The following is a 26,064-nucleotide window of genomic DNA, read 5'->3' on the forward strand; positions in this document are numbered from 1 at the left end:
AGTTACAGACTGTTATTACAGCATTATACAAGTTCATAAAGTAACAGACTGTTATTACAGCATTATACAAGTTAATAAAGTAACAGACTGTTATTACAGCATTATACCAGTTAGAAAAGTAACAGACTGTTATTACAGCATTATACCAGTTCATAAAGTAACAGACTGTTATTACAGCATTATACCAGTTATTAAAGTAACAGACTGTTATTACAGCATTATACCAGTTCATAAAGTAACAGACTGTTATTACAGCATTATACCAGTTAATAAAGTAACAGACTGTTATTACAGCATTATACCAGTTAATAAAGTAACACAGGATGTGTTATTACAGCATTATACCAGTTAATAAAGTAACAGACTGTTATTACAGCATTATACCAGTTAATAAAGTAACAGACTGTTATGACAGCATTATACCAGTTCATAAAGTAACAGACTGTTATTACAGCATTATACCAGTTCATAAAGTAACAGACTGTTATTACAGCATTATACCAGTTAATAAAGTAACAGACTGTTATTACAGCATTATACCAGTTCATAAAGTAAAAGACTGTGTTATTACAGCATTATACAAGTTCATAAAGTAACAGACTGTTATTACAGCATTATACCAGTTATTAAAGTAACAGACTGTTATTACAGCATTATACCAGTTCATAAAGTAACAGACTGTGTTATTACAGCATTATACCAGTTCATAAAGTAACAGACTGTTATTACAGCATTATACCAGTTAATAAAGTAACACAGACTGTGTTATTACAGCATTATACCAGTTCATAAAGTAACAGACTGTTATTACAGCATTATACCAGTTCATAAAGTAACAGACTCTTATTACAGCATTATACCAGTTCAAAAAGTAACAGACTGTTATTACAGCATTATACAAGTTCATAAAGTAACAGACTGTTATTACAGCATTATACCAGTTCATAAAGTAACAGACTGTTATTACAGCATTATACCAGTTCATAAAGTAACAGACTGTTATTACAGCATTACACCAGTTCATAAAGTAACAGACTGTTATTACAGCATTATACCAGTTCATAAAGTAACAGACTGTTATTACAGCATTATACCAGTTCATAAAGTAACAGACTGTTATTACAGCATTATACCAGTTAATAAAGTAACAGACTGTTATGACAGCATTATACCAGTTAATAAAGTAACAGACTGTTAATACAGCATTATACCAGTTCATAAAGTAACAGACTGTTATTACAGCATTATACCAGTTAATAAAGTAACAGACTGTTATTACAGCATTATACCAGTTAATAAAGTAACAGACTGTTAATACAGCATTATACCAGTTCATAAAGTAACACACTATTATTACAGCATTATACCAGTTCATAAAGTAACAGACTGTTATTACAGCATTATACCAGTTCATAAAGTAACAGACTGTTATTACAGCATTATACCAGTTCATAAAGTAACAGACTGTTATTACAGCATTATACCAGTTCATAAACTAATAGACTGTTAATACAGCATTATACCAGTTCATAAAGTAACAGACTGTTATTACAGCATTATACCAGTTAATAAAGTAACAGACTGTTATTACAGCATTATACCAGTTAATAAAGTAACAGACTGTTATTACAGCATTATACCAGTTCATAAAGTAACAGACTGTTATTACACCATTATACCAGTTAATAAAGTAACAGACTGTTATTACAGCATTATACCAGTTAATAAAGTAACAGACTGTGTTATTACAGCATTATACAAGTTCATAAAGTAACAGACTGTTATTACAGCATTATACCAGTTATTAAAGTAACAGACTGTTATAACAGCATTATACCAGTTCATAAAGTAACAGACTGTTATTACAGCATTATACCAGTTCAAAAAGTAACAGACTGTTATTACAGCATTATACAAGTTCATAAAGTAAAAGACTGTTATTACAGCATTATACCAGTTAATAAAGTAACAGACTGTTATTACAGCATTATACCAGTTAATAAAGTAACAGACTGTTATTACAGCATTATACCAGTTCATAAAGTAACAGACTGTTATTACAGCATTATACCAGTTATTAAAGTAACAGACTGTTATTACAGCATTATACCAGTTCATAAAGTAACAGACTGTTATTACAGCATTATACCAGTTAATAAAGTAACAGACTGTTATTACAGCATTATACCAGTTAATAAAGTAACACAGGATGTGTTATTACAGCATTATACCAGTTAATAAAGTAACAGACTGTTATTACAGCATTATACCAGTTAATAAAGTAACAGACTGTTATTACAGCATTATACCAGTTCATAAAGTAACAGACTGTTATTACAGCATTATACCAGTTAATAAAGTAACACAGACTGTGTTATTACAGCATTATACCAGTTAATAAAGTAACAGACTGTTATGACAGCATTATACCAGTTCATAAAGTAACAGACTGTTATTACAGCATTATACCAGTTCATAAAGTAACAGACTGTTATTACAGCATTATACCAGTTAATAAAGTAACAGACTGTTATTACAGCATTATACCAGTTCATAAAGTAACAGACTGTGTTATTACAGCATTATACCAGTTCATAAAGTAACAGACTGTTATTACAGCATTATACCAGTTATTAAAGTAACAGACTGTTATTACAGCATTATACCAGTTCATAAAGTAACAGACTGTGTTATTACAGCATTATACCAGTTCATAAAGTAACAGACTGTTATTACAGCATTATACCAGTTAATAAAGTTATTACAGCATTATACCAGTTCATAAAGTAACAGACTGTTATTACAGCATTATACCAGTTCATAAAGTAACAGACTGTTAATACAGCATTATACCAGTTCATAAAGTAACAGACTGTTAATACAGCATTATACCAGTTCATAAAGTAACAGACTGTTAATACAGCATTATACCAGTTCATAAAGTAACAGACTGTTATTACAGCATTATACCAGTTCATAAAGTAACAGACTGTTATTACAGCATTATACCAGTTCATAAAGTAACCGACTGTTATTACAGCATTATACAAGTTCATAAAGTAACAGACTGTAATTACAGCATTATACCAGTTATTAAAGTAACAGACTGTTATTACAGCATTATACCAGTTCATAAAGTAACAGACTGTTATTATAGCATTATACCAGTTCAAAAGTAACAGACTGTTATTACAGCATTATACAAGTTCATAAAGTAAAAGACTGTTATTACTGTATTATACCAGTTAATAAAGTAACAGACTGTTATTACAGCATTATACCAGTTAATAAAGTAACAGACTGTTATTACAGTGTTATACCAGTTCATAAAGTAAGAGACTGTTATTACAGCATTATACCAGTTATTAAAGTAACAGACTGTTATTACAGCATTATACCAGTTCATAAAGTAACAGACTGTTATTACAGCATTATACCAGTTAATAAAGTAACAGACTGTTATTACAGCATTATACCAGTTAATAAAGTAACACAGGATGTGTTATTACAGCATTATACCAGTTCATAAAGTAACAGACTGTTATTACAGCATTATACCAGTTCATAAAGTAACAGACTGTTAATACAGCATTATACTAGTTCATAAAGTAACAGACTGTTGATACAGCATTATACCAGTTCATAAAGTAACAGACTGTTAATACAGCATTATACCAGTTCATAAAGTAACAGAATGTGTTATTACAGCATTATACCAGTTCATAAAGTAACAGACTGTTATTACAGCATTATACCAGTTCATAAAGTAACAGACTGTTATTACAGCATTATACCAGTTAATAAAGTAACACACTGTTATTACAGCATTATACCAGTTCATAAAGTAACAGACTGTTATTACAGCATTATACCAGTTCATAAAGTAACAGACTGTTATTACAGCATTATACCAGTTAATAAAGTAACAGACTGTTATTACAGCATTATACCAGGTAATAAAGTAACACAGGATGTGTTATTACAGCATTATACCAGTTCATAAAGTAACAGACTGTTATTACAGCATTATACCAGTTCATAAAGTAACAGACTGTTAATACAGCATTATACTAGTTCATAAAGTAACAGACTGTTAATACAGCATTATACCAGTTCATAAAGTAACAGACTGTTAATACAGCATTATACCAGTTCATAAAGTAACAGACTGTGTTATTACAGAATTATACCAGTTCATAAAGTAACAGACTGTTATTACAGCATTATACCAGTTCATAAAGTAACAGACTGTTATTACAGCATTATACCAGTTCATAAAGTAACAGACTGTTATTACAGCATTTTACCAGTTCATAAAGTAACAGGCTGTTATTACAGCATTATACCAGTTTATAAAGTAACAGACTGTTCTTACAGCATTATACCAGTTCATAAAGTAACAGACTGTTATTACAGCATTATACCAGTTCATAAAGTAACAGACTGTTATTACAGCATTATACCAGTTAATAAAGTAACAGACTGTTATTACAGCATTATACCAGTTCATAAAGTAACAGACTGTTATTACAGCATTATACCAGTTCATAAAGTAACAGACTGTTATTACAGCATTATACCAGTTAATAAAGTAACACACTGTTATTACAACATTATACCAGTTAATAAAGTAACAGACTGTTATTACAGCATTATACCAGTTCATAAAGTAACAGACTGTTATTACAGCATTATACCAGTTCATAAAGTAACAGACTGTTATTACAGCATTATACCAGTTCATAAAGTAACAGACTGTTATTACAGCATTATACCAGTTCATAGAGTAACAGACTGTTATTACAGCGTTATATCAGTTCGTAATAAAAAATGAAATGTCCAGGAAGTCAGTTCTGTTTTGCTCCTGTAGATGGCATCAGTCAGTTTTGATGCGATGGATGAGAGGGATTTGAAATGTCATGTGACAGAGGTAGTCATACACTGATCTATATCAGTATGGTAGAATAAACCTAGTTACAACCCATTAATATCTATATCATTAGAATAGACCTAGTTACAACCCATTAATATCTATATCATTAGAATAGACCTAGTTACAACCCATTAATATCTAAATCAGTATAGTAGAATAGACCTAGTTACAACACATTAATATCTATATCAGTAGAATAGACCTAGTTACAACCCATTAATATCTATATCATTAGAATAGACCTAGTTACAACCCATTAATATCTATATCAGTATAGTAGAATAGACCTAGTTACAACCCATTAATATCTATATCAGTAGAATAGACCTAGTTACAACCCATTAATATCTATATCATTAGAATAGACCTAGTTACAACACATTAATATCTATATCAGTAGAATAGACCTAGTTACAACCCATCAATATCTATATCAGTAGAATAGACCTAGTTACAACCCATTAATATCTATATCAGTAGAATAGACCTAGTTACAACCCATTAATATCTATATCAGTAGAATAGACCTAGTAACAACCCATCAATATTTATATCAGGGATTTGAAATGGCGTGTGACAGAGGTAGTCATACACTGAGTGTGAAAAACATTAGGAACATTTCACTCTCAACAGTTTTCCGTGTGTATCAACAATTGTCCACCACCCAATGGACAGCCAACTTGGGGTTGGCAGGTAGCCTAGTGGTTAGAGTGTTGGACTAGTAACCAGAAGGTTGCTGGATCAAATCCCAGAGCTGACAAGGTAATATTCTGTCATTCTGCCCCTGAACAAGGCAGTGAACCCACTGTTCCCCGGTAGGCTGTCATTGTAAATAAGAATTTGTTCTTAACTGACTTGCCTAGTTAAATAAAGGATCAATAAATAAAATTAAACTTGACACAACTGTCAAGCATCGCTGTGGAACACTTTAAACTCTTTGTACAGTCCATTCCCCGACGAATTGAGGCTGTTCTGAGACTCAACATTACGAAGGTGTTCCTAATTTTTGTGCACTCAATGTATATTCTCTACACATTGAGAATGCTGAAATGAATATCAGAGAATTCTTCAGAATACTTGATTTATTTAAACAGCTGCAGATGGAGAACGTGAAAAATACAATATTTATATCAGTATAGCAGAATAGACCTAGTTACAATACATCAATATCTATATCAGTAGAATAGACCTAGTTACAACCCATTAATATCTATATCAGTAGAATAGACCTAGTAACAACCCATTAATATCTATATCAGTAGAATAGATCTAGTTACAACCCATTAATACATTCATTGAATAATATGAACCATTCTTTCACAGGATGTTTGAAATCTTCAACAAATGTATAAAATATAATATGTTAAATAGGTTACTGAATAGCTAAATGTCAAATATTTTTACAGTTATAGAAAAATAAACAATTACTATATCCTAGACCTAGTACATTACATTAAACCTCCTCTATACCAATCTCAGATAGGGTATTAACCTGGTACATTACATTAAACCTCCTCTATACCAATCTCAGATAGGGTATTAACCTGGTACATTACATTAAACCTCCTCTATACCAATCTCAGATAGGGTATTAACCTGGTACATTACATTAAACCTCCTCTATACCAATCTCAGATAGGGTATTAACCTGGTACATTACATTAAACCTCCTCTATACCAATCTCAGATAGGGTATTAACCTAGTACATTACATTGAACCTACTCTATACCAATCTCAGATAGGGTATTAACCTAGTATATTACATTGAACCTCCTCTATACCAATCTCAGATAGGGTATTATCCTGGTACATTACATTGAACCTAACCCATACCAATCTCAGATAGGGTATTAACCTAGTACATTACATTGAACCTAACCCATACCAATCTCAGATAGGGTATTGACATGCCTGACAAGGTCTGCGTCACTAATGGCAACCTATTCCCTTTACAGTGCACCACCAAGGGTTAGGGTGTTAGGGGGTGATGGTGGTTTATGACATCACCGTCGTCTTGGCAGCAGTCGATCTGCTCTCAATCTTGGTCACATGACTCTGGACCCAGGCTTCAGAAGGGTCAACACAAAATGTCTTCCCTTTCTTTGTGGTGAAACTGCAACAGATACACAACACATTGTCTCTCAGAACATCCAGTCTATAATATGAATGCTCCATCTTGTCTTGTACAGTGTAGCCTGGATGTAGCCTGGGTCCAGATGTGTTTGTGCTATCATACCAACTCCTTGTCAATCCTGGTCATGTTTGGCATGAAAAGGAGTTGACGTGATAGCACAAACAGATCTGAGACCAGGCTGGCCTAGATGTTTACAGTTTACAGTAGACTATGTTACTTACATCAGTGCTTTGCGAGGGCAGCTACTGGAAGTTGTTCTGAGAGAAACCACTTGTTGAAGAGGGATCCTCGCGCTGAATTTCATACAGCAGTCTGTTGCCGTGTCCAACGAAATGACACCTGTAAACAAAGGATCATAAACCACAGTTAACATAAAGATCTCCTGGTGTGTCTCCAACAGCGTATTACACAGCATGGCTACTACACACACACACACACACACACACACACACACACACACACACACACACACACACACACACACACACACACACACACACACACACACACACACACACACACACACACACACACACACACACACACCTGCAGAAGTTGTATGGAGGGAGCAGAGCAGTCCCAGGAGGAGTAGAGCAGTCAGGGTATTCATGGTTCAGAGATGGTTGAGATGCTGAAGATTGTATTGTCTGAGATGGTCTCTGAAGTTCTAGTCTCTGATGCTCTGGTCTCTGATGCTCTGGTCTCTGATGTTCTAGTCTCTAATGCTCTGGTCTCTAATGTTCTAGTCTCTGATGCTCTGCTCTGGTTCTATGTCTGAGGTCTGATCTGACCTGTCTTTTATACAGAGAGCTGGTCCATCAGACCTGTTGACAATTGATGGAGGAAACTCCCCTCCATACCCTCATTCACTCTGAATATCATTCTAAGAACCAACATGCTGCGCTTCAGGTTCCTCTTCTTCAGTTCTCTGTAACTCTGTTTCCTCCAGGATGTTCAGCAGCGCTGCTATTTTCTGAAATACGCAGAATACATTTACTAGAGAATTGCATATCAAAGGAAGGCTATTAAAGTGAAATACATTACATCATATACAAGAACAATTAAGATTAAATTAAATTCTGTACATCATAACCAACTAGTTTGTAATTAATACTTGAAGTCAACTATGTATCTTTCAACTTTTAAATGTAGATTTTAGGATGTGTGCATATTGATTTAACACCTGTAGCATACTGTTAACCTTTACATCATAGTGAAATTAAAACACAGAATATTTTTCTATCAATTAATCTCAGATTATTGTGGTGTGGTTTGTGTCTTCCCTCAGTTTGGAAGGTTGGTGGTTTGATCCCTGATCGAGTCACAACAAAAACATTCTGCAGTTGCTATGTCCATTATTGGACTAATAAATTAATGATATACACCCATTGATTCTTGATGAATATAACTTATAAATGCTTCTTGAGTTTAGTTGAACTGTCATACCCCATCAGAACCCAGAATATAAGTTTATTTTACTAAATGTTTAAACAAATTAAATGGAAACACCCACTGTATATCCTGAGAACGTGGTTAATACTATAATGTTGACATCATGGATGGTCAGTCCTTCCATCCACAGCTCTGTCTATGAATTTGAGAGTGGTTATATTTATCCAGAACCATCCCTAGCTTTTCACAAAAACAAGGACAGGAAATGATTTGTTATTGTTTCACCTGCTGAAAGTCTGTTAAGGAGACGGGGTAAGGTCCTGCAATAGACTAGCGTTCTGTTCAGGGGGTGTACTTGTATCCTACATCAACCTGCCTCATGCTACAGAAACAGGTTAACACACACTATGGGCAGTTATGGACTGGACAAGACTACAGTATACTCTGTATCTCTACCCACACTCACACCTACTTCACTAGACTACAGTATACTCTATAACTCTCCCCACACTCACACCTACTTCACTAGACTACAGTATACTCTGTATCTCTCCCCACACTCACACCTACTTCACTAGACTACAGTATACTCTGTATCTCTACCCACACTCACACCAACTTCACTAGACTACAGTATACTCTGTATCTCTACCCACACTCACACCAACTTCACTAGACTACAGTATACTCTGTATCTCTACCCACACTCACACCAACTTCACTAGACTACAGTATACTCTGTAACTCTCCCCACACTCACACCTACTTCACTAGACTACAGTATACTCTGTATCTCTCCCCACACTCACACCTACTTCACTAGACTACTGTATACTCTATAACTCTCCCCACACTCACACCTACTTCACTAGACTACAGTATACTCTGTATCTCTCCCCACACTCACACCTACTTCACTAGACTACTGTATACTCTATAACTCTCCCCACACTCACACCTACTGACCCATCTGGGTATACAATCATACTGACTGACCCATCTGGTTATATCAAATCAAATTTATTTATATAGCCCTTCTTACATCAGCTGATATCTCAAAGTGCTGTACAGAAACCCAGCCTAAAACCCCAAACAGCACGCAATGCAGGTGTAGAATCACGGTGGCTAGGAAAAACTCCCTAGAAAGGCCAAAACCTAGGAAGAAACCTAGAGAGGAACCAGGCTATGAGGGGTGGCCAGTCCTCTTCTGGCTGTGCCGGGTGGAGATTATAACAGCACATGGCCAAGATGTTCAAATGTTCATAAATGACCAGCATGGTCAAGTAATAATAATCATAGCAGTTGTCGAGGGTGCAACAAGTCAGTAACACAAGAGTAAGTGTCAGTTGGCTTTTTCATAGCCGATCTTTGAGAGTATCTCTACCGCTCCTGCTGTCTCTAGAGAGTTGAAAACAGCAGGTCTGGGACAGGTAGCACGTCCGTTGAACAGGTCAGGGTTCCAGCAGGTCTGGGACAGCAGGTCTGGGACGGGTAGCACGTCCGGTGAACAGGTCAGGGTTCCATAGCTGCAGGCAGAACAGTTGGAACTGGAGCAGCAGCACGGCCAGGTGAACTGGGGACAGCAAGGAGTCATCAAGCCAGGTAGTCCTGAGGCATGGTCCTAGGGCCCAGGTCCTCCAAGAGAGAGAAAGAAAGAAAGAAAGAAAGAGAGAAAGAGAGAATTAGAGAGAGCATATTTAAATTCACACAGGGCACCGGAAAAGACAAGAGAAATACTCCAGATGTGACAGACTGACCCTAGCCCCCCGACACAAACTACTGCAGCATAAATACTGGAGGCTGAGACAGGAGGGGTCAGGAGACACTGCGGCCCCATCCGATGAAACCCCCGGACAGGGCCAAACAGGTGGGATATAACCCCACCCACTTTGCCAAAGCACAGCCTCCACACCACTAGAGGGATATCTCCAACCACCAACATTGTCCCATCCCGGGACAAGGCCGAGTATAGTATATTGTCCCATCCCGGGACAAGGCCGAGTATAGCCCACAAAGATCTCTGCCATGGCACAACCCAAGGGGGGGCGCCAACCCAGACAGGAAGACCACGTCAGTGACTCAAGCCACTCAAGTGACGCACCCCTCCCAGGGACGGCATGGAAGAACACCAGTAATCCAGTGACTCAGCCCCCGTAATAGGGGTAGAGGCAGAGAATCCCAGTGGAAAGAGGGGAAACCGGCCAGGCAGAGACAGCAAGGGCGGTTCGTCGCTCCAGCCTTTTCGTTCACCTTCACACTCCTGGGCCAGACTACACTTAATCATAGGACCTACTGAAGAGATGTGTCTTCAGTAAAGACTTAAAGGTTGAGACTGAGTCTGCGTCTCTCACATGGGTAGGCAGACTATTCCATAAAAATGGAGCTCTATAGGAGAAAGCCCTGCCTCCAGCTGTTTGCTTAGAAATTCTAGGGACAATTAGGAGGCCTGCGTCTTGTGACCGTAGCGTACGTGTAAGTATGTACGGCAGGACCAAATCAGAAAGATAGGTAGGAGCAAGCCCATGTAATGCTTTGTAGGTTAGCAGTAAAACCTTGAAATCAGCCCTTGATTTATACAATCATTCTGACTGACCCATCTGGTTATACAATCATACTGACTGACCCATCTAGTTATACAATCATACTGACTGACCCATCTGGTTATACAATCATACTGACTGACCCATCTGGTTATACAATCATACTGACTGACCCATCTGTCTATACAATCATATTGTCACGGTTGTCGTGGGGTAAAGTGGACCAAAAGTGGACCAAAAGTGGACCAAAACGACACGTACACAAAAACCACAACTAATAACAGGCCGGTAAGGCACAAAGCTATACACAGCACAATCTCCCACAAAATACCAACAAACACATACCTATTTATAGGACCCTCAATCAGAGGCAACAAGAAAACACCTGCCTCCAATTGAGAGTCCAACCCCCAATTACCGAAACATAGAAATACAAATGACTAGACTAGACTGACCCATCTGGGTATACAATCAAACTGACTGACCCATCTGGTTATACAATCATACTGACTGACCCATCTGGTTATACAATCATACTGACTGACCCATGTCTCTCTATCTATATCATTTAAGAGGGTTCAGTAGAAGATGCATAGTTTGCTGACACATGCACTGGACCAAGTATCCTGTTTCAGTTCAGAAAGATTCAAGCAATGAGAGACGTCTCTTTTTAAAATAACTCTCACTTCCCCATTCTGTCATGAGAACCTCGTGTGATGCAAATCACTGCAGGTTTTCTAAGAACAAATATTGGCAGCAGTTTTCTCTCCATTGTCATTCTCAAAATGTTTGTAATAACTTGAAGCCAGAGTTCACAGTACTGCACAGAGTTACTGGTGGAAAGAGGGAGGGACTGACAATAACTGCACAGGTAAGCAAATATCAAAATTTTCATTCAAAAACAGAATAATTTTAAAATGTGGTTTGAACATTTCTTTGCGTGCCTCCGTTTCTGAGAGGGTCGTTCCAGTTGTAGTGTTCTGTTGTGTGACGCCAAAATAGTTTTATCTTGTACACTGCCAGTATGAAGTCTTTAAATGAGTGCATGTGAGAAACATAACTATTGTAAAAATATATATGTATGATAGTAACAACTTGATTGACTTTCTGATACAATGTAACGTTTTGGCAGAATAATAATAACACAATTTATCTGTCTAATGCTCTTTCTCTCTCTCCCTCTCTTTCTCTCTCTCTCTCTCTCTCTCTCTCTCTCTTTCTCAATTCAATTAAATTAAATTCAAAGGGCTTTATTGACATGGCAAACATGATTACATTGCCAGAGCAAGTGAAATAGATAATAAACAAAAGTGAAATCAACAACAAAGGTTCCAATAGAATAAAGACATTTCAAATGTCATATTATGTCTATATACAATGTTGAAATGATGTACAAATAGTTAAAGTACAAAAGGGAAAACAAATAAACATAAATATTGGTTGAATTTACAATGGTGTTTGTTCTTCGCTGGTTGACCTTTTCTTGTGGCAACAGGTCACAAATCTTGCTGCTGTGGCACTCTGTGGTATTTCACCCAGTAGATATGGGAGTTTATCACATTTGGATTTATTTTCTAATTCTTTGTGGATCTGTATAATCTGAGGGAAATGTGAGTCTCTAATATGGTCATACATTGGGCAGGAGGTTAGGAAGTGCAGCTCTATTTCCACCTCATTTTGTGGGCAGTGTGAACTCTCTCTTTCCGCTCTCTGTCTCTCACTGTCTCTCACTGTCTCTCGCTCTCTCTCTCTCACTCTCATTATCTTTGTCTCCCTCTGTTTCTCTCCCAGTCTCTCTCTCTCTCTCGCTCTCTCTCTCTCTCATTGTCTTTGTCTCCCTCTCTCTGTCTGTCTCCCCATCTCTCTCTCTCTCTCTGCTGTCTGTGTGTCTCAGCTGCGTTATTTTAAAGGACCAGAGCTGCTAGTGGACTATCAGGTACACACTAGTTATTAACATATATCACACTACTTACACAATGTGAACATCCACATACACTGTAATACATCATGATGCACATATTGGTTTAATCCTTGTTACATCAACACATTTACCTGTCTGCTAACATTAGTATGTTCAACAGTAGTATGTTTACAGATGTACCAATAAATGGATATTGTTCAATGAACCACGTTGTGATTTTAATCATTTGTAGAGCACCTGGTGACCCCTGAGTCCCTGGACCTGCTGGACAAGCTGCTACGCTACGACCACCAGCAGAGACTGACCGCTGCTGAGGCCATGCAGCATCAATACTTCTGTAAGATACACACCTGTATGTCTGTCTGTCTGTCTGTCTACCTGAGACCATGCAGCATCTATACTTCTGTAAGATACACACCTGTATGTCTGTCTGTCTGTCTACCTGAGACCATGCAGCATCTATACTTCTGTAAGATACACACCTGTATGTCTGTCTGTCTGTCTGTCTACCTGAGGCCATGCAGCATCTATACTTCTGTAAGATACACACCTGTATGTCTGTCTGTCTGTCTACCTGAGACCATGCAGCATCTATACTTCTGTAAGATACACACCTGTATGTCTGTCTGTCTGTCTGTCTACCTGAGACCATGCAGCATCTATACTTCTGTAAGATACACACCTGTATGTCTGTCTGTCTGTCTACCTGAGACCATGCAGCATCTATACTTCTGTAAGATACACACCTGTATGTCTGTCTGTCTGTCTGTCTGTCTACCTGAGACCATGCAGCATCTATACTTCTGTAAGATACACACCTGTATGTCTGTCTGTCTGTCTACCTGAGGCCATGCAGCATCTATACTTCTGTAAGATACACACCTGTCTGTCTGTCTGTCTGTCTACCTGAGACCATGCAGCATCTATACTTCTGTAAGATACACACCTGTATGTCTGTCTGTCTGTCTGTCTACCTGAGGCCATGCAGCATCTATACTTCTGTAAGATACACACCTGTATGTCTGTCTGTCTGTCTGTCTGTCTGTCTACCTGAGACCATGCAGCATCTATACTTCTGTAAGATACACACCTGTATGTCTGTCTGTCTGTCTACCTGAGACCATGCAGCATCTATACTTCTGTAAGATACACACCTGTATGTCTGTCTGTCTGTCTGTCTGTCTGTCTGTCTGTCTGTCTGTCTGTCTGTCTGTCTGTCTGTCTGTCTGTCTGTCTGTCTGTCTGTCTGTCTGTCTGTCTGTCTGTCTGTCTGTCTGTCTGTCTGTCTGTACCTTTAAACTTTCATCTGTACTGATGAAGAGTGAATCTCTCACCATCTCTTTAAACTTTGACCTGTACTGATGAAGAGTGAATTGGAAAGAGATGATCTCTTGACTACCATGTTCTGTGTCCCTCAGATCCAGTGCTGAATGAACAGACCATCTCCAACACAGACACCAAGGCAATAAGTGGATCCAATGCAACATGATGGACAGAGAGGAGGTAACATACAGAAACACAGAGTTCTCCCCAAAGAATGTTAGAGCGGCACCACCTGGTGGACTGGCAGCGCCATTATGTGATATAAAATTCTTAAATATTTATGAGTAGATTGCAGGAAATGTCAGTTACAGGTGTTGAAAACACCTGCTCAGCAGCACCACCTTGTTAAATAATCCTGGGGAGAACCCTGACATGTACACATTCTCACACCTATCCACACACACATACCTGCACAGAAACACCTGCACAGAAACACCTGCACAGAAACACCTGCACAGAAACACCTGCACAGAAACACCCAGATTGTAACAAGCCCAGTCTTCCATTCTTTTGATCGTGTCTCTGTTCCTTCTTGCCGTCCAGGAAAACCTTTGTTACCTCAACTTGTGACCCTTTCGTGGCAGAAACGATCTGCCTCCAAGTCTACAGCCATACTGGAGCAAGAAGTCAACTTGCAACACACACAACACTCTTGGATAAAAGCTAAATCTTTCACAATGTGGGTACTAGCGTTGCTTGGCCCCAGTCACACACAAGGTATCTGATCCAAGCTATGAGGTGTGATATTCCCTCCTAGAACTGCCCCCCGAAATCCCTGCCCGCTCCCCACCCCACCCAGCTCAACTCCCCTGTTTTCAAATAAGCTGATGTCAGATGTGATACAGAGACTGACTCCAGGTCAGTTTGGCACTGGTGTTGTGCTGTGAGATGTGTATTGGTCAGTATGGAGCTGCACTGGCCTGGGGTCAGAGCTATAATAGCACTGAGTGGCATGGAGGCTCTTTTCTGCTATGGATAGAACAAATACTATATTAAAGAGAATAAACCATTTTTATTAAATGTTTTTGTTCATGTTTGTTGTTGATGTATTGATTTATGATTGATTGATCAGTAGAAATCTAAATACCTAAATATCAAAATGTGAAAAATTTTCAGATCAGTTGGACTAGTAACCGAAAGGTTGCAAATTGGAATCCCCGAGCTGACAAGGTACAAATCTGTCGTTCTGCCCCTGAACAAGGCAGTTAACCCACTGTTCCTAGGCTGTCATTAAAAATAAGAATTTGTTCTTAACTGACTTGCCTAGTTAAATAAAGGTAAAATAAAATAAAAAACATTCCAAAATGTAAATTCTAGAAAGTTACAGACGACGTCAGTTTTAATGTCTTGTTTTAAGAAATAATCTGTGAATCACAGATAATCTCCAGAACATAAAATGTGCAATATTCATGCAATACAAAAGACAAAAGAGTGATGATTAAAATGCAGTCTACAGAAGTCTAACTTCAGCAGGGCTGAGTTCAGCAGGTTGTAATACACTGATGACTGCAGATAGAAATGCTATGAATAGAACTGACACAATTCCACAACGTAATGCCCTACTGAACGCAGCCCAGGTGAGTTCTAATCGAAACCCATCAAAGGCACGCCCACAACACCACCTTTCTCCTCTAAAGCCAATCACGCATGTGCCATGTCAAACATATGAAAGGAGGAATTCTGCTGTGATTGGTCAGCTTTGGCTGCCTGATGGTATGTATTAAGGTTGCCATGGTAGCATATTATCTCGGCGGCCTGTCCCTGTATATACGGGTGTGTTCCTCTGCCCAGACGTTGGGCCTGTTGTGCGCCTCCCTATGGGACTCCCAATCACTGCTGGTTGAGATACAGCATGGAAGATACATTTCTATCTGGTCTGACTGGTCTGAACATCCATTGGCACTTGGTAGTTTTAGCTTCTTTAGATTCTTAGTGTTCTTTACCTGTGTTCTGGAATAGAACTGAGTGGTCCTTGGTGTTCTTTACCTGTGTTCTGGAGTAGAACTGAGGGCTCCTTGGTGTTCTTTACCTGTGTTCTGGAGTAGAACTGAGGGCTCCTTGGTGTTCTTTACCTGTGTTCTGGAGTAGAACTGAGGGCTCCTTGGTGTTCTTTACCTGGGTTCTGGAATAGAACTGAGTGCTCCTTGGTGTTCTTTACCTGGGTTCTGGAATAGAACTGAGTGCTCCTTGGTGTTCTTTACCTGGGTTCTGGAAAAGAACTGAGTGCTCCTTGGTGTTCTTTACCTGGGTTCTGGAATAGAACTGAGTGCTCCTTGGTGTTCTTTACCTGGGTTCTGGAATAGAACTGAGTGGTCCTTGGTGTTCTTTACCTGGGTTCTGGAATAGAACTGAGTGCTCCTTGGTGTTCTTTACCTGGGTTCTGGAATAGAACTGAGTGGTCCTTGGTGTTCTTTACCTGTGTTCTGGAATAGAACTGAGTGGTCCTTGGTGTTCTTTACCTGGGTTCTGGAAAAGAACTGAGTGGTCCTTGGTGTTCTTTACCTGGGTTCTGGAATAGAACTGAGTGCTCCTTGGTGTTCTTTACCTGGGTTCTGGAATAGAACTGAGTGCTCCTTGGTGTTCTTTACCTGGGTTCTGGAATAGAACTGAGTGGTCCTTGGTGTTCTTTACCTGTGTTCTGGAATAGAACTGAGTGCTCCTTGATGTTCTTTACCTGGGTTCTGGAATAGAACTGAGTGCTCCTTGGTGTTCTTTACCTGTGTTCTGAAATAGAACTGAGCATTCCTTGGTGTTCTTTACCTGGGTTCTGGAAAAGAACTTAGTGCTCCATGGTGTTCTTTACCTGGGTTCTGGAATAGAACTGAGTGGTCCTTGGTGTTCTTTACCTGGGTTCTGGAATAGAACTGAGTGCTCCTTGGTGTTCTTTACCTGGGTTCTGGAATAGAACTGAGTGCTCCTTGGTGTTCTTTACCTGTGTTCTGAAATAGAACTGAGCATTCCTTGGTGTTCTTTACCTGGGTTCTGGAAAAGAACTGAGTGCTCCTTGGTGTTCTTTACCTGGGTTCTGGAATAGAACTGAGTGCTCCTTGGTGTTCTTTACCTGGGTTCTGGAAAAGAACTGAGTGCTCCTTGGTGTTCTTTACCTGGGTTCTGGAATAGAACTGAGTGCTCCTTGGTGTTCTTTACCTGGGTTCTGGAATAGAACTGAGTGCTCCTTGATGTTCTTTACCTGGGTTCTGGAATAGAACTGAGTGCTCCTTGGTGTTCTTTACCTGTGTTCTGAAATAGAACTGAGCATTCCTTGGTGTTCTTTACCTGGGTTCTGGAATAGAACTGAGTGCTCCTTGATGTTCTTTACCTGGGTTCTGGAATAGAACTGAGTGCTCCTTGGTGTTCTTTACCTGTGTTCTGAAATAGAACTGAGCATTCCTTGGTGTTCTTTACCTGGGTTCTGGAAAAGAACTTACTGCTCCTTGGTGTTCTTTACCTGGGTTCTGGAATAGAACTGAGTGGTCCTTGGTGTTCTTTACCTGGGTTCTGGAATAGAACTGAGTGCTCCTTGGTGTTCTTTACCTGGGTTCTGGAATAGAACTGAGTGCTCCTTGGTGTTCTTTACCTGGGTTCTGGAAAAGAACTGAGTGCTCCTTGGTGTTCTTTACCTGGGTTCTGGAATAGAACTGAGTGCTCCTTGATGTTCTTTACCTGGGTTCTGGAATAGAACTGAGTGCTCCTTGGTGTTCTTTACCTGTGTTCTGAAATAGAACTGAGCATTCCTTGGTGTTCTTTACCTGGGTTCTGGAATAGAACTGAGTGCTCCTTGGTGTTCTTTACCTGGGTTCTGGAAAAGAACTGAGTGCTCCTTGGTGTTCTTTACCTGGGTTCTGGAATAGAACTGAGTGCTCCTTGGTGTTCTTTACCTGGGTTCTGGAAAAGAACTGAGTGCTCCTTGGTGTTCTTTACCTGGGTTCTGGAATAGAACTGAGTGCTCCTTGATGTTCTTTACCTGGGTTCTGGAATAGAACTGAGTGCTCCTTGGTGTTCTTTACCTGTGTTCTGAAATAGAACTGAGCATTCCTTGGTGTTCTTTACCTGGGTTCTGGAATAGAACTGAGTGCTCCTTGGTGTTCTTTACCTGGGTTCTGGAATAGAACTGAGTGCTCCTTGGTGTTCTTTACCTGTGTTCTGGAATAGACCTGAGTGCTTCTTGGTGTTCTTTTTGGCAAAGTTGAAAAATCTAAGGCTTAAAACAATCAACTGAGTGTACAAAACATTAAGAACACCTTTCTAATATTGAACTGCCTTAAGAACAGCCTTAATTCGACAGGGCATGAACTCAACAAGGTGTCAATAGCGTTCCACAGGGATACTGGTCCATGTTGACTCCAATGCTTCCCCCAGTTGTGTCATTTGGGTGGTGGACCATTCTTTATACACACTGGAAACTGTTGAGCATGGAAAATCAAGCAGAGTGGTTCTTGACACACTCTAACCGAAGCGCTTGGCACCTACTACCATACCCCATTTAGAGGCACTAAAATCGAATGCTAAAATGAATATCATAGAATTCTTCAGAAGCCTTCATTTACTAAAAAAATGACAGATGCACAACGGTTGAAAGTATAGTAGAAAAATACAATATCTGTGTTAGTAGAAAAGACTTAGTTACAACCCATCAATATCTATATCAGTAGAATAGACCTAGTTACAACACATTAATATCTGTATCAGTAGAATCGACCTAGTTACAACCCATTAATATCTATATCAGTAGAATAGACCTAGTTACAACCCATTAATATCTATATCAGTAGAATAGACCTAGTTGCAACCCATCAATATCTATATCACTATAGTAGAATAGACCTAGTTACAACCCATTAATATCTATATCACTATAGTAGAATAGACTTAGTTACAACTAATCAATATCTGTATCAGTAGAATAGGCCTAGTTACAACCCATTAATATCTATATCAGTAGAATAGACCTAGTTGCAACCCATCAATATCTATATCACAATAGTAGAATAGACCTAGTTACAACACATTAATATCTATATCAGTAGAATAGACCTAGTTACAATACATCAATATCTATATCAGTATAGTAGAATAGACTTAGTTACAACTAATCAATATCTGTATCAGTAGAATAGACCTAGTTACAACCCATTAATATCTATATCAGTAGAATAGACCTAGTTACAACACATCAATATATATATCAGTAGAATAGACCTAGTTACAACCCATTAATATCTATATCAGTAGAATAGACCTAGTTACAACACATTAATATCTGTATCAGTAGAATAGACCTAGTTACAACCCATTAATATCTATATCAGTAGAATAGACCTAGTTACAACCCATTAATATCTATATCAGTAGAATAGACCTAGTAACAACCCATCAATATCTATCTCAGCGATTTGAAATGGCGTGTGACAGAGGTAGTCATACACTGAGTGTGAAAAACATTAGGAACATTTCACTCTCAACAGTTTTCCGTGTGTATCAACAATTGTCCCCCACCCAATGGACAGCCAATTTGGGGGTTGCTGGATCAAATCCCAGAGCTGACAAGGTAACAATCTGTCATTCTGCCCCTGAACAAGGCAGTGAACCCACTGTTCCCCGGTAGGCTGTCATTGTAAATAAGAATTTGTTCTTAACTGACTTGCCTAGTGTCGTGTCTTTGGCTATGCCGGATTAAGTGATATGACATGCTAACTTATAAAATTATTTCTCTGTAATTAATATTACCTGATTAAGCTAATCATGTAAATGTAATTAACTAGAAAGTCGGGGCACCACAGAAGAACGTTTATAGAGCCGTTATCTTCCGAATAAACTCTTAAAATACTTAGTAATATTTTACATCGATAGCAGTCAATATTAACCCTTATCTTATTTTCAGTCTCATAATGAAAGTTGTAAATTCTTGGTTATCTTCACGAACCCTGGCTAACAAGTTGAATCAGCAATACAAAATTGGGTTTAATTATTTATTTACTAAATACCTAACTAATCACACAGAATTACAAATACACAGAATACATATGATGTCATACAGAAAACGTCCTGGTGGACGGAACCTGTATCATGGCTGGTTACACAAAGGAAAGGGGGTTGGCTTGAATGAAAGGGCGGGAAGATTTAGGAACAAAGAAACAGCAGCTATGCTATCGTAAATACATTATCTTATGCATTCTAAATTACCGCCCATTTGGAAAAGGAAAATGCAATAAATATTTACTCTGAGCTGCGCTTCGGTAGGTTGGTCGTAGATGCTGGCCGGGTTGGCCAACAGATCTTCCTGTAGTGGAAGAATGTCAATGGTGGCAAATTGGATACGTGGTGGTATCTTCGTCTGGTTGTTAGACTGGATCCGCCGTCCGTCCTTTCCTAGCCCACGTTAGCAGCGGCTAACTCAACGGCTAGGAAGTATCACTTCTGTAGTGAATAAGCTCAAAGTTCATACCATTCGCCATCAAAGCTCACCCAGAGGTTGGCTTAGTTCTGTCCTTGATATGTGTCTGTCCTTCTAACGTAGAGGCTGCAGACCTCCCGTACTGGAACATGTGAATGTCTTTTCGTCAAAGGCTTATATAGTGGAGAGGAGGGAAGGAGGTGTTTCATCGTTTATAACCCCTGTCTCTTCACAGGGTTGGCCACTGATCGAGCAGGGCACTTTCCTTATGAAAACCCAATTCTCTCATTTGGAAGCTAAAATTACATTTAATCTCCTAACAAACAATTTCAATATCAAACATTTCAATTGCATAACAATTCCATGTGACTCTGATAACTAGAGGGTGTATACTTTCTCAGGTACAGTTTATGTCGTCCTGTCATCAATCATAATGTCTCAGATAACAATGAACTGACATACATACTCATTACGTTATCAAGCATATTTCCAACTGGTTTTATTATCAAAAGATGGTTCCTTTCCCCATTTGTTTGATGTTCCCAGACTCTCTATATTTAACTGGACAGTAGTCCTTCAGTAGGGTCAGTAAAAGAGTGGAAGGGAGAAAGGTATTTATGGGGGGGGGTCATAAACCTTACCCACACGCCAACGTCATGACACTAGTTAAATAAAGGATCAAAAAATAAAATAAAACTTGACACAACTGTCAAGCATCGCTGTGGAACACTTTAAACTCTTTGTATAGTCCATGAACTGACAATTTAGGGTGATCTGAGGACAAAAAGGAGGTGAGACTCAACATTACGAAGGTGTTCCTCATGTTTTTGTGCACTCAATGTATATTCTCTACACATTGAGAATGCTGAAATGAATATCAGAGAATTCTTCAGAATACTTGATTTATTTAAACAGCTGCAGGTGGAGAACGTGACAAATACAATATTTATATCAGTATAGTAGAATAGACCTAGTTACAACCCATTAATATCTATATCAGTAGAATAGACCTAGTTACAACACATTAATATCTATATCAGTAGAATAGACCTAGTTACAACACATTAATATCTATATCAGCAGAACAGACCTAGTTACAACACATTAAAATCTATATCAGTAGAATTAAACTAGTTACAACCCATTAATATCTATACATTAGAATAGACCTAGTTACAACCCATTAATATCTATATCAGTAGAATAGACCTAGTTACAACACATAAATATCTATATCAGTAGAATAGACCTAGTTACAACACATCAATATATATATCAGTAGAATAGACCTAGTTACAACCCATTAATATCTATATCAGTAGAATAGACCTAGTTACAACACATTAATATCTATATCAGTAGAATAGACCTAGTTACAACACATCAATATATATATCAGTAGAATAGACCTAGTTACAACCCATTAATATCTATATCAGTAGAATAGACCTAGTTACAACACATTAATATCTATATCAGTAGAATAGACCTAGTTACAACACATCAATATATATATCAGTAGAATAGACCTAGTTACAACCCATTAATATCTATATCAGTAGAATAGACCTAGTTACAACACATTAATATCTATATCAGTAGAATAGACCTAGTTACAACCCATCAATATCTATCTCAGTAGAATAGACCTAGTTACAACCCATTAATATCTATATCAGTAGAATAAACCTAGTAACAACCCATCAATATCTATCTCAGCGATTTGAAATGGCGTGTGACAGAGGTAGTCATACACTGAGTGTGAAAAACATTAGGAACATTTCACTCTCAACAGTTTTCCGTGTGTATCAACAATTGTCCACCACCCAAAGGACAGCCAACTTGGGGGTTGCTGGATAAAATCCCAGAGCTGACAAGGTAACAATCTGTCATTCTGCCCCTGAACAAGGCAGTGAACCCACTGTTCCCCGGTAGGCTGTCATTGTAAATAAGAATTTGTTCTTAACTGACTTGACTAGTTAAATAAAGGATCAAAAAATAAAATAAAACTTGACACAACTGTCAAGCATTGCTGTAGAACACTTTGAACTCTTTGTATAGTCCATGAACTGACAATTTAGGGTGATCTGAGGACAAAAAGGAGGTGAGACTCAACATTACGAAGGTGTTCCTAATTTTTTTGTGCACTCAATGTATATTCTCTACACATTGAGAATGCTGAAATGAATATAAGAGAATTCTTCAGAATACTTGATTTATTTAAACAGCTGCAGATGGAGAACGTGATAAATACAATATTTATATCAGTATCGCAGAATAGACCTAGTTACAATACATCAATATCTATATCAGTATAGTAGAATAAACCTAGTTACAACCCATCAATATCAATATCAGTAGAATAGACCTAGTTACAACCCATTAATATCTATATAATCAGAATAGACCTAGTTTCAACCCATCAATATCTATGTCAGTTTTGTAGAATAGATCTAGTTACAACCCATCAATATCTATATCAGTAGAATAGATCTAGTTACAACCCATTAATATCTATATCAGTAGAATAGACATAGTTACAACCCATTAATATCTATATCAGTAGAATAGACCTAGTTACAACCCATTAATATCTATATCAGTAGAATAGACCTAGTTACAACCCATTAATATCTATATCAGTAGAATAGACCTAGTTACAACCCATTAATATCTATATCAGTAGAATAGACCTAGTTACAACCCATTAATATCTATATCAGTAGAATAGACATAGTAACAACCCATTAATATCTATATCAGTAGAATAGACCTAGTTACAACCCATTAATATCTATATCAGTAGAATAGACCTAGTTACAACCCATTAATATCTATATCAGTAGAATAGACCTAGTTACAACCCATTAATATCTATATCAGTAGAATAGACCTAGTTGCAACCCATCAATATCTATATCACTATAGTAGAATAGACCTAGTTACAATACATCAATATCTATATCAGTATAGTAGAATAGACCTAGTTACAACCCATTAATATCTATATCAGTAGAATAGACCTAGTTACAACCCTTTTAATATCTATATCAATAGAATAGATCTAGTTACAACTCATTAATATCTATATCATCAGAATAGACCTAGTTATAACCAATCAATATCTATATCAGTATAGTAGAATAGACCTAGTTACAACCCATCAATATCTATATCAGTAGAATAGATCTAGCTACAACCAATCAATATCTATATCAGTATAGTAGAATAGACCTAGTTACAACCCATTAATATCTACATCAGTAGAATAGACCTAGTTACAACCCATTAATATCTATTTCAGTAGAATAGACCTAGTTACAACCCATTAATATCTATATCAGTAGTATTGACCTAGTTACAAGCCATCAATATCCATATCAGTATAGTAGAATTGTCACGTCCTGACCAGCAGAGGGCGTATTGCTTAGTCTAGGTCAGGATGTGGCAGGGGGTTTGTGTTTGTTAAATGTTGGGTTGATGATTGGGACTTCCAATTGAAGGCAGGTGTGTATAGTTGCCTTTGATTGGAAGTCCTATATAGGTGTGTGTGTTTGTCTTTGGGGTGGTGGGGAATTGTTTTTACACTTGCTTTGTGAGCCTGCAAAACTGTTTGCTGTCGTGAGTACTGTTTTTGGTTTTCCAATGGATACTTTACTTGTTTTGTTAATTAAAGAAACATGAGTGTCCACACTTCCGCTGCGCCTTGGTCCTTCTCTCTCATGTATGACATTTTCAACGATGAGTACGACTTATTCTGTGACAGAATTCCCCACCACCAAACCAGGACCAAGCAGCGGAAGAAGGCTGGCGAGGACTGGGAGACACGACGGGTAAGGGAGACCGAGAGGCACCCCCAAGATTTTTTAGGGGGGGGCACAAGGGCTGGTTGACGGCGCCAGAGCTGCCCGCCAGTCAACAGTCACCAGAGCTGCCCGCCAGTCAACAGTCACCAGAGCTGCCCGCCAGTCAACAGTCGCCAGAGCTGCCCGCCAGTCAGTCACCAGAGCTGCCCGCCAGTCAACAGTCACCAGAGCTGCCCGCCAGTCAACAGTCACCAGAGCTGCCGCCAGTCAACAGTCGCCAGAGCTGCCCGCCAGTCAACAGTCGCCAGAGCTGCCCGCCAGTCAGTCACCAGAGCTGCCCGCCAGTCAACAGTCACCAGAGCTGCCTGCCAGTCAACAGTCACCAGACTGCCCTGAACTGCCAGAGTGGCCAGACTGCCCTGAACTGCCAGAGTGGCCAGACTGCCCTGAACTGCCAGACTGTCCTGAACTGCCAGACTGCCCTGAACTGCCAGACTGCCCTGAACTGCCAGACTGCCCTGAACTGCCAGAGTGGCCAGACTGCCCTGAACTGCCAGAGTGGCCAGACTGCCCTGAACTGCCAGACTGCCCTGAACTGCCAGACTGCCCTGAACTGCCAGCCTGCCCTCCGGTCCAGCCCGAGTGGCCCTCCTGCCCTCCGGTCCAGCCCGAGTGGCCCTCCTGCCCTCCGGTCCAGCCCGAGTGGCCCTCCTGCCCTCCTGCCCTCCGGCCCAGCCCGAGTGGCCCTCCTGCCCTCCGGCCCAGCCCGAGGGGCCCTCCTGCCCCCCGGCCCAGCCCGAGGGGCCCTCCTGTCCTCCGGTCCAGCCCGAGTGTTCTGTCTGCCAGGGTCAGCCCGAGTGGCCCGTCTGCCCGGCGCAGCTATCGGCGCCATCAAAGTGGGCAACGCCGAAGGTGGAGCGAGGTCCACGGCCTGCACCTGAGCCACCTCCAGGATAGGTGGGTTGGGGAGGGAGGGTGTAGCACAGTGCCGTCGTTGATGGCAGCCACCCTCCCTTCCCTCCCTTATGGTTTAGGGGTTATTGTTTGTTGGTTTTTGTTGGGGTATTGGGGATTTTCTTGTGTTTTTCTTTTTTAGGTGCATCCTGGAGTCTGCACCTTGAGGGGGGGGTACTGTCACGTCCTGACCAGCAGAGGGCGTATTGCTTAGTCTAGGTCAGGATGTGGCAGGGGGTTTGTGTTTGTTAAATGTTGGGTTGATGATTGGGACTTCCAATTGAAGGCAGGTGTGTATAGTTGCCTTTGATTGGAAATCCTATATAGGTGTGTGTGTTTGTCTTTGGGGTGGTGGGGAATTGTTTTTGCACTTGCTTTGTGAGCCTGCAAAACTGTTTGCTGTCGTGAGTACTGTTTTTGGTTTTCCAGTGGATACTTTACTTGTTTTGTTAATTAAAGAAACATGAGTGTCCACACTTCCGCTGCGCCTTGGTCCTTCTCTCTCATGTATGACATTTTCAACGATGAGTACGACTTATTCTGTGACAAGAATTGACCTAGTTACAACCCATTAAAATCTATATCAGTAAAGTAGAATTGACCTAGTTACAACCCATCAATATCTATATCAGTAGAATAGACCTAGTTACAACCCATTAATATCTA

The 26,064-nt window shown here is 39.3% G+C and overlaps 1 protein-coding gene and 2 long non-coding RNA genes across 6 annotated transcripts; 1 reads left to right on the forward strand and 2 right to left on the reverse strand.

The window, feature by feature from the left end:
• Positions 1–5,162: 5,162 nt before the first annotated feature.
• Positions 5,163–21,740, reverse strand: LOC115166711 (uncharacterized). Of its 2 annotated transcripts, XR_003870347.1 has the most exons (4): positions 21,609–21,740; positions 19,364–19,603; positions 18,944–19,023; positions 5,163–5,460 (listed from the first exon to the last, which is right to left on the reverse strand). It is a non-coding gene; the product is annotated as an uncharacterized LOC115166711 (long non-coding RNA). The 2 variants fall into 2 exon arrangements; XR_003870346.1 differs by lacking the exon at positions 21,609–21,740 and having other exon boundaries at positions 5,167–5,460; positions 19,364–19,616.
• Positions 5,998–7,788, reverse strand: LOC115166709 (C-C motif chemokine 13-like). Of its 2 annotated transcripts, XM_029720426.1 has the most exons (4): positions 7,615–7,788; positions 7,290–7,407; positions 6,123–7,047; positions 5,998–6,082 (listed from the first exon to the last, which is right to left on the reverse strand). In XM_029720426.1, exons 1-3 carry the CDS (start codon positions 7,676–7,678, stop codon positions 6,930–6,932), a joined length of 300 nt encoding a protein of 99 aa, XP_029576286.1. In that variant the 5' UTR covers positions 7,679–7,788; the 3' UTR covers positions 5,998–6,082; positions 6,123–6,929. The 2 variants fall into 2 exon arrangements, 1 of the variants encoding a protein (XP_029576286.1); XR_003870343.1 differs by lacking the exons at positions 7,290–7,407; positions 7,615–7,788 and having other exon boundaries at positions 6,123–6,756; positions 6,809–6,932.
• On the forward strand, positions 11,821–15,261 carry LOC115166710 (uncharacterized). 2 transcript variants are annotated; one of them, XR_003870345.1, is made up of 4 exons: positions 11,821–11,871; positions 13,154–13,258; positions 14,340–14,424; positions 14,788–15,261. It is a non-coding gene; the product is annotated as an uncharacterized LOC115166710 (long non-coding RNA). The 2 variants fall into 2 exon arrangements; XR_003870344.1 differs by lacking the exon at positions 11,821–11,871 and adding an exon at positions 12,918–12,936.
• Positions 21,741–26,064: the final 4,324 nt, after the last annotated feature.

Source organism: Salmo trutta, chromosome 29 (genome assembly GCF_901001165.1).
Source record: "Salmo trutta chromosome 29, fSalTru1.1, whole genome shotgun sequence".
In the NCBI taxonomy this organism is placed as follows: Eukaryota; Metazoa; Chordata; class Actinopteri; order Salmoniformes; family Salmonidae; genus Salmo; species Salmo trutta.

Excerpts from the sequence above, each read along its gene's own strand:
- LOC115166709 (XM_029720426.1), bottom strand. The coding sequence starts at position 7,678 with ATGAATACCCTGACTGCTCTACTCCTCCTGGGACTGCTCTGCTCCCTC. Across the intron at positions 7,408-7,614 it reads CCTCCATACAACTTCTGCAG|GTGTCATTTCGTTGGACACG; the intron begins GTGTGTGTGTGT and ends CTTTGTTTACAG. Across the intron at positions 7,048-7,289 it reads TGCCCTCGCAAAGCACTGAT|TTTCACCACAAAGAAAGGGA; the intron begins GTAAGTAACATA and ends TATCTGTTGCAG.